This window comes from Melanostigma gelatinosum, assembly GCF_949748355.1.
Source record: "Melanostigma gelatinosum genome assembly, chromosome: 11".
In the NCBI taxonomy this organism is placed as follows: Eukaryota; Metazoa; Chordata; class Actinopteri; order Perciformes; family Zoarcidae; genus Melanostigma; species Melanostigma gelatinosum.
The window spans coordinates 13010117-13020213 of NC_136644.1; the positions used below are offsets into that span (position 1 = coordinate 13010117).

General features: G+C 39.0%; 1 protein-coding gene across 1 annotated transcript; it reads right to left on the reverse strand.

Moving 5' to 3' along the window:
• Nucleotides 1-463: 463 nt before the first annotated feature.
• Nucleotides 464-7753, reverse strand: stx3a (syntaxin 3a; the record flags this gene model as incomplete). The annotated part of the gene is made up of 10 exons (XM_079279546.1): nt 464-560; nt 1059-1169; nt 1844-1978; nt 2877-2950; nt 4995-5103; nt 5615-5685; nt 6227-6301; nt 6396-6495; nt 6690-6764; nt 7724-7753. 10 exons carry the CDS (start codon nt 7751-7753, stop codon nt 483-485), a joined length of 858 nt encoding a protein of 285 aa, XP_079135672.1. The 3' UTR covers nt 464-482.
• Nucleotides 7754-10097: the final 2344 nt, after the last annotated feature.

Below are 10097 nucleotides of genomic sequence, written 5' to 3' on the forward strand. Positions count from 1 at the left end.
TAAAATTTAAGTGTCTGCTGAGTTGACCGCAGTCACAGGTCTGATTAAGAAGCGCTCCATTTATTTATTCGTTTAGAAAGTTCGGGGGCAGTTTTTGCCCCTCTCCTAGTGATATCAGGGGCAAAATGATATATCTTAGGGGCAGTTTTGCCCTTTGCCCTCGTGTATTTCCGACGCTGGACTGCATATATGCACCATGCTGTTGGGCAGTGAGGTGGTCATGCAGTCATGTTACAGGGATATCTGTCTAAATTAATTAAATACGGGGCACCATGAGAAGGTTAAGAAAGTTGTCATAACAGATCCAGAAATAACTGCGACTGAATGCAAATATTTGCAGCCTCTATTTCTATTGTGAATTGGTTGAAATGACAGTAAACTGAGCCCAGGCTCTATATTGTGACCATCTGACAGCAATGCTGCTCTGCCTCATCCTCCTATACTGTGTGGACTCAGTTGGTGGGTGGCCTCATTCTGGTGTTCTATTTGAAGAAGCTGAAGACAAACGAACCCAGTATCAAGGCCAAGATCACACAGCAGCAGAAGATCATAATTTGTTTCTGGAGAACAGAAGGGCAAAGGATAGAGACAGAGAGGAAGATAGTGTTACATTCACTATTTGGGTCATTTCATTCCAACTTTGTGTATAGAATATATAATCCAAAATGAATATGCTTGACCAAGGTTGGTTTCCTGAGAAAGACCCATCATCGACAATGGTCAAGAGACATGTTTTTGAATGACAAAACAATGATGACAATGAATACAAGGACTTCTTTATAAATGCCTCTAGTCAAGTGTGGAGATATTCATTCTACAAGACACAACCAAAAAGCAAACAAAATGACCAATTTCAAAGTGGCCTCCAGAAGTAATTCTTATATCACAGGTAAACGCAACTCCTGGCTTTATGGTTAAATGGTAAATGGACTGTACTTGAATAGCAGTCTATCACTCAGTAAATGCATGTTATATATTAAAATCTATCAGTTACGTGACTGTTACAACTTTAAAAAGGTCATTACATCAATGTTGCCGCTAAATCGGTCTCAACTTACCCTGCGCGCCTCTTGCTGAAATTTGGCTGCCTTTTTGGTGTCGGCCACTGCTCTCTCGACAAAGCCCACTGACTGGTCCATGTTGCCCTCAATTCTGTCAATCATGCCACCCTGGAAGAGGGCAGGTAAAGATGGAATAATGTCAGAGAAGAGACCAACTGTTTGTCATATTTGCCATATGCTTTTGAGCAGCAAGAAAGTGCTCCAACTCCTTTGTTTTGTCTTTTGACTTATATGGGCATGTGTCGTGTTGTGTAACAGCTGGAACAAATAAACAGGGCACATGTGGTCAATGTTGATTTGACTTTTAACTGTGTTCAGTCGAGACTTCCTAAAGCCTTAAAGTTCCTATCAAGTTGATTTGATATCAGCACCAGTATTGTACATGATTAATGATAGTGACTGGGAAAATGAAAGCTATTTTCAGCTATCGATATTTTCCCTGAAAACTGCAAATACCACACCTTGTACGCTACTGTATGTAGTAGTGGATAAACTTTATTTGCACATTTCCAAAAAGTGGATGATAGGGTTTTCTTTTAGAAGAAGGAAAACAATCAATCATCAATTTATCTCAAATTTGGAAACCCATATAGTTACAAACTTGTATAAAACAATAGCCCTAAAAAGACGGTATATTGTTAATGCAGCCCTGTTAATAATAGCTTTATTATGGGGAGAGTTGTCTTGAAATCTTTGTTCACATTAGATTTTTCAGACCTTTGCAGTTTCAAAACTGTAAATTTGAATCTCCATCATGAGTTGTGTGTGTGTGTGTGGTGTACCTGATTCTCAACCAGCATGGCGATATCAACAAACATGTCATGGAGCTCTTTGATGCTGCTTTCCAGCCTCATGATGTCTTTGTGACGAGCCTCAATCTCATTCAGGGCCTGCTGGTTGATCTTAGAGTCCATGATCTGTGGAGGAAAGGGGTGTTTGGTAAAACACATGACTGACACATGATTGCGAGAAAAAAACACAGAGAAAATGAAGTCAGAGGAAGAATAAAAATACATTAAAAGGATAAATAAAAGATCAGAGGCAGATCCTCAGAGAGCAAAGTACTCTCATGGCAATGATACAGTCACTCACATACTTAAACACCTAAGGAAATATCTGGTCAAGATCAACAGGGGGCTGACTCAATAGAAGTAAGATTTGCACAGTAAATAATTCAAATGTCTTGTTTTGTCTCCGCCGGGCATAAGCCGGGAGAAGAATATGTATCGGTCCTGTGTGTGTGTGTGTGTGTGTGTGTGTGTGTGTGTGTGTGTGCAAGGACCTCTCGTGTTGGCAGTGATTCCCTCTGTTTGAAAAAATACATTTTATTGACTGTTATATACCGTCATTCACTGCTGACTCCTCACTCCTGTTAACCGGCCAGTAGGGGCCACAAGTGATTAACAACTGCTTCAGTTTGGGATATTGTTTCCATTAGGGATTAGGAATTGTTCCTGCTCAGAAAAGTCAGTCAGGTAGTATTCCTGGTCTATTTTCCATCAACACTGGTGTAGATGATGGTGTCTCAATGGGGCAATGCTAAGTGTGTGCGTGTATGAGTGTGTGTGGTTGAGTGAGATAGATAGAGGGAGAGAGACAGACAGAGAGAGATACACTTGTGGTCTAGATGGGGGTTAGACAATTGTGGTTTGCATTAATTCAATCAGACATTACAGCTGTGGTCTTTGCAGACACACCTGGCAGAGATCTGCACTCTACTGAACTTACTTTTTCTAGTCAATTAATTGTTTCAGCTCTGGTTGTGCTATTTCCATGCATGTATTTAAAAAGGCAGATCCACACTGTCATTCTCACCCCGGCAGTGAAGACAGCTGAGTTGCCTCCCTCCAGCATCTCTTCTAGTTCCTCGTCAGTCGTTGCTTTCCCCGCTATGATTAAAAGAAAGACCAGTTATACACGTGTTTTAGATAAATACCTGTTATTAACAGTTGACAGGCCTGGTTAATACAGACGGTAAAGACAGACTGACTGAGAAAATAGGCTGCCAGTGCTTTGACTTATGAGAAATTTACATTTTACACTGAAGCATGGCATGTTAAGTTCAATTCAATTCAATTTATTTTGTATAGCCCAATCACAAATCACAAAATTTGCCTCAGAGGGCGTCACAATCTGTACACATACGACATCCTCTGTCCCAGGACCCTCACATCGGAACAGGAATAACTCCCCCCAAAAAAACTTTAACGGGGAGAAAAAAATGAAGAAACCTTAGAGAGAGCAACAGAGGAGGGATCCTCTATCAGGATAAACAGAAGTGTGATAGATGTCATGTGTACAGAATGAACAACATAACAGACAGTAAAGCCAATATGCCTGTGTATAATCAAATCAAAGTTACAAGAATGATAACAGCATATTTAAAGTGGATTCAACATGACTGAAGTTAAAGGTACCCTGTGAAGTAGTTTTCCACAATGGATGTTCACACCACATGCAGAGGTGAAACATATTTCTGCCATATCAGCCAGAAACACAAATGTTTTTTGTGTCATATGACAGAGAAGACACTAAAACATGAATATATATATATATATATTTAAAGTAAAAAAGTATGTTTAAAGTAAAAACATATATTTGAATAGCTTGTATGCATGATTATCATGCAATTGACAGACAATGTTGATATTGGCATTGGTATCAGCTGACAAGGTATGTTTATAAATGGCAGTGGCACAGCCGCCCTACTTACTGTGCCTTGCACATGTTTCAAATAAAAACATGAATATATGAACCTGTGTATTATTTGAATAGCTTAGTATTGAATGCACAATAAAGAGGTATTTTATACATGGCACTAGACCCAGTTTAATATAAAACACAATTTTATACAATATATATATATATATATATATATATATATATATAGTCAGGGGTCCCTGCTCCATCTCCATCAGTTTGGGGGTCCTTGGCCTGAAAAACATTGAAGACCCCTGGTGTAGAGGGTGTTTTTGTGTGCGGCTGTGGCGCTGTCCCGGGCACTTAAATGGAGGGCAAGAGATCGATAGGGTTTCAAAAAAGGTCTTTTATTTTATATAGACTTCTTTCTATGTATGCATTTGGTTATAGGACTATATATGAGTAAATTTGTCTTCATGGGCTATCACTGTAAATGATATGACGTGATTATTGTGATTTTGTAGCTTTTTTGATTTCAATGAAAATTAAGTCCGATTTTTGTCTTCATCTCCCATTAGACCAAAATAGCAAAGTAAAGTAAATATAAATAATGAATGCAAGTTTGAGGAAAGCATGACAGCTTTGAATATTCTTGAATATTGCTCAGCCCTAGTATATCTGTGATATTATTCGTATCACATCCATGCAACATGTAAATCACAGCACCGTGAACTGAAGTAAAAAAGTATAACAAAAAGAAAAGAATTGAGAAGTGGTCAATGAACAGGCATAGCACCCATAATAGCACAAGCCAAAGTTACTACAGGCAAAAAATAACAACAATAATATATGTATAAAATTAAAAACATGCAATGTCCAATATTATCAGTAAAAAAGACAAAATAAAATAAATCCTTTAAAAAAGAATAATAACTTTTTAATTTTGAAAATAAGTTTTTAAAAGTAGACATAAGTTTGCATCAAATCTACAGCTTCATTAAACTCCCCTCTCCATCTGAATCTTTCAGTTTTGGCTGCCACAACTTTGGTCTGTTTTGAAAAATATATATTTATCACCAGTAGCATTGACCAGAAGAGATGGTGTGTAATATGAGAACAAATTAAATAAAAACAAAACATTGAAATATAGCATGCTTCAGCCACTTGGGGGTGGGGATTTCAGCACCCCACACACCCCTGCTTCCCATGGCTGTGCAAAAGTAAATTATTTCTGCTCAACACCAAAATATGTGTCCTTTTCATTGTTCACTGTAATGTAATAATGTAACTTACTGATCTCCAGTTGTCGGGCGATTCGTCCTTTGCTCTTATCTCTAAAGTCAACCTGAGCCTCGTTGTATTTGGTCATCACCTCTACAAACTTCTTGGCCAGGATAGCATGCTAGGAGAAACGACAATGCAGTCTTGTTAATTGACTTTAAAAAGTAAGGAAATTTAATGAGTTTTGAGATTGATTATTGTTTTGGCACTATATATTTTGATAATATACCAACAGAATGTAACACCCTGGGCAAGTTCATTCTTAAAGTATTACTTGTTAGCAAAAAAGCAATAACTAAGAATGGCTAGGCATAGAACCAACAACAAAAGGAGAGTGGATAGTGATTGTAAAGGAACTCATCTTTTCTCTAAGGCTCTGTATCGATACAGTATATAAGTATTGGTCCAAATGGTTAACACATATGAATATTACACAGAACGAAAGGAATGCTTGGTATTGTGGTCTTGCTGCTGGTGTCTCTCAGCCTTCTACAAGACAGGAGGAGGGCTGGGAACTTCCACCGTACACTCATGTGTAAACTAAACCTCCTTTAACTTTGAGCACCAATTCTATTTACTGCAGCATAGGTCAAGTAAACTTAATTTAATGTTGTTGTCTAATATTGTCTGACCTGTGATTTGCGTATCCTGAGGTCAGCGGAGGCCCTCTCATCTGTGTTTGACTCAAGCTGGCGCTCAATACCTAATGCACACACACACACACACACAGATAAATACTTATGGATTATACTCTGTCTACTCAAACATAATGAGTTTGCCAGGGAGCAGTGGCAGACTGCTGATTTAATAATAATAATAATACTTTAATTTTATATAGCGCTTTTCGAAATACCCAAAGACGCTTTACATAGGGCAGAGACAAACAGAACAAACAAAAAAGAAAAAAAGAAAGACAGAGGAGCAAACAAAACAAAGAAACATTTTGGTAAAAAAAGAAAACTGGAGAAGCTGTGCGGAATGCGTCATGTAGTGGAGGGTAGGGTGCAGGGGTTAGCACACATCACATCATTCTTATACAATGTATGTACACGTTTAGCATTTAAGTGCCACCAGAATATAATGGAGTTGAGTGAAATTTTCTAGACTCGAATAACGCTTGGAAAAACTCTTCTACCCATCCATTGTTTATACCAACTTTATGCTGTTTAAACTGGGAACTCCCTTTTTCCAAGGTTAAAAAACAACAAAACCAAAAGGTAGGTGTGTAAAAAACAAATACTGACTCTTAAGTTTGTTTCTTGCATTGTTGGCTGACTTCTTGATCTCATTGGTGAGGGCTTCAACGTCATCTTGTGTTTCTGAATAAGAGAGGGAGAGCAGAGGGAGATTATAAAACAGTAACAAGTAACTGAAAGTAATATAGTTGAAGCTGAATATGTGTGTGTTTGTTACTCTGCTCAGATGTGGGGGCTGACAAGATGGTGGAGTAGAGTTTTTTTATTTCTGTAACGCTCTCGTCAATCTTGTCGATGCTGCTGCGGATATCCTCAGCCTGATACACACACACACACACACACACACACACACACACACACACACACACACACACACACACACACACACACACACACACACACACACACACACACACACACACACACACACACACACACTTTCATCAGTAAGCAAGAAATACATTTTCTTGTGGAAATGTGAGGAATAGACCGACTGACACAAATAGAACACCTGATTAAAGAAATCATCCATGAAAGCCTTGTTCTCCACAGGAACCTCAATGTCATCTCCTCCAGCATCACTCTTCTGTTAAACACACACGCACATTTAAAGAAAGAATACTGAACTTGAAGATGAAATGTACACAGGTAGCTCAGAATAACTAGAAGATTTTAGTAAGTACTTCCAATATCTTTCAAATACAGAAAGCAAACAATACATCATCTTCTTTTTAAAATGGGGTCCTAAAGTAATATTCTTGTTCGGCCTGGGGACACACTGGGGCCCACTGCTCCTTTTTAAAAGGGCTGTAAGAAAAATAAAAACTCTATATACTAACAAATGGGTTGAGCATATTTTGAAATTATCTCTATAGGGACCAGAAATTAAGACTCTGTGTGTTTTTGTTACCTTCGAGAAGCAGATATGGATCCAAGCTACATATTGTATCTCTGGGATATGATAACAACATGGGCATCTCTTCTTACTGAATTGTGTTTTGCCCAAGATCCCAGTCATTCAACATGATTTAATGGAGATTTGAAAGATGGCTGACCCTACTCAGTAGGGTTGAGTTTATGTGCAGCTACATGCGTGCCACTGTGACGTGAGGGTAAGTGGAGGGTTAACGTTACATGAATGCTTACCTTGGACGTGCTACTGCCTGCACGTCTGAAACACTGAATTAATCTTATTTAACTACTCAGCCTTATATAATATAACCAGGTTTTACTTAATATAATAATTGACATATGCTTTATGACTATAACCATATCTGCTTTAAAACATTTTGATATAATAATGATTATATTCATAAGATATATTTGGTGAAATATGCCGTTGTTTGATGATAAATGTGGAATGGTAGCAAGCTGTTCTTTAACTGTCATTAGAAACATTGGCCTTTTCCAGACTGACCAACAGTGCCTCCACACATACAGTAACGTTACATTCATATTACAGGCTTGTAGCAGTTACAGTAGGGCCTATGCTAGCAACAAGTGCTCCTCAGGGAAAATATGACTGAGTAAACAAATTCTGCCTACCTCTTTCAGCTGTGCCAGTCGGTCCTTCATCTTGAGGAGTCTGTGATGCTTTTTCTAGCCCACGGCAGCTACTAAAATGTCCTCCAAATTAGCCCAGTGGAAATTACTTGCTCATTCAATTAATCCTGGAGATTTGACAGAGAGAGAGTTGTCAGAGCCAGAGAGGGTGATATAAATAGCTGTATATAAAAAAACTGTACATACATAGAAGGTCTTGGCTGTTTCTCTCTGAGGCAATAGTTGTGGTCAATCTAACCTGAGGTCCCACTAAGCCTCTATCCTCTAAGAACGGATTAGGACAACAGCGTCAAGGACGATAAACCTGCCTCCTCCCTCACCCCTCCCATGTCTCCCAACACTGTATGTGTGTTGCCTTTAGGTTTTCCGAGTCTGTTGGTCTATAAATTGCAAATTGAAATGGACACTGATTGCCCAAAGGTATTAATATATTATTAATACGATTTTATGTCTTAATATTTACTGTATAAAGCTTTTTAAGTGGGAATGCTATTGTGGAAATAACAAATGTATTCATTACATGCAGTACAACAGTATTTCGAGCATGCTAGAAAATTCAATACCATACAAATTTCAAGAAAAAAGGCAGACCAATTAATTCATGCTATTTTGAATGACTACTGTAGTGAAAAACAATATAATTGTGTTTTCTGGAAACAAGTTGATGGTTAATGTTAACTTAATTTGTATGAACAGAAGTTAAAGGTACAATTCACTGTTTTTTGACAATACAAAGGTTCTTCACGTCAACAAATACTTGTCTAAGATATACATCAAGTATGTTGTGTTGTATCTGCTTTTTACTATTGTTTGACTGGTCACCATTTCATGTTCTGCTCAGGAGACCAAAGGCCTCTTAGTGGTACTGTTGCTTTATGCTGCGTTCACACCGGTCGCGTTGATTTTTTGACGCACTGCAAAATCGCGTCCAACGCGCCGCCGGTCGTGTTCACACCAAACGCCGCAAAATCGTGTAGCGCCGGAGAGGGGGCGTGGTTTATCGACTGGAAGCCGTTCACCTGGCCGTCATTTATTTCCGCTTTGAACCGTGAAAGGAATAAGGACAATTGCTGCTTTGTACGTGTTGTGGAAGTCCCTCAAACGTCGGAATGCCAAACGCCGTCATGTCTGGTTCATAATATTGTTCAGAGGAGCTCCGTGGATTGTATCGAGCTGTATTCACTGTGTCTAGCAAGCCACCGGTCGCTGTTTACTACAGCTGTGGAACACAACATAAACTGATTTGGCTGTGATTCAACGGAAAATAAGCCGACAAAAAGGGACTCCGAAATAACTACATAATGATGCCGATTTGTACTTGTCTTCTCCGACAAAAAGGGACTCCGAAATAACTACGTAATGATACCGATTTGTAGGCTACTTGTCTTCTCAATGGAGCTCTGATGGATCGGTGCTAGGCTATGCTAACATCGTAGCAGCTCCACCAGCACTCAATAACGTCATGTAGACGAAAATACGGCTTGTTCAATGGGGTGAGTTTCGAAGACATATGTATGGCGACGAAGTGGTAGATGCTTTGTCAGTTCATACGGTTCTATCTCTTGGACATGTCAGGGTCCTTTTCAGGGTCTGTGCTTGCTGGAAGACTCAGGACTGGGGAAAAGGGTGGATGTCTTATCTGTCCAAAGAACATTCTCCCAGAAGCTTTGTGGCTTGTCAATATGCATTTCAGCAAATTCCAGTTTCAAAACTGGAGCTTTTTGGCAAGTCACATCAGCTCTATTTTCACGGACGCAAAAATGAAGCATAACAACAAAAGAACACTGAACACTTTTATTTTGAAATGGGGTGTGTGTGTGTGTGTGGGGGGGGGGGGGTGGAGGAGGGGGGAAAGACCTCTAAAGATCCCTAAGACCTGAATGACTGTATGAGAGACAGAGAGAGAGAGGGAGAGGAGTGTATGTGCGCGTGTGTCTGTGAGTCTGTGTGTTTATCAACATCACGAATTGGCTCAATCGCAAACACCTGTGTGCCTGAAGCCATTTCATGGAGATAAAACAGGGAAACACCTCTCAAACAAATCATCAAAACTCCCATAACCGTAGCTCCTATTGCTCCGATATTAATAATTAATAATTAAGAACATATCCTGTAAAAATTGTGTCTGTAGTGTAAAAAATGTGGCTTAACTGGCGATCTAGAAATGGGGTACCGTGTTCTGTGGAAGATGTTTTTGAAGCAAAATTTAATATTGGTCTCTATGGAGCAGAAAGTTGGTTTTCCTCTCAATTAACGGCTTCCGTGTCAAATGTAGAAATCTGTGGGATTCTACAGTAATTTTTCTACGACAAGGACAATATTAGCTACTTCTACATCCATAAATTATGCATGAAGA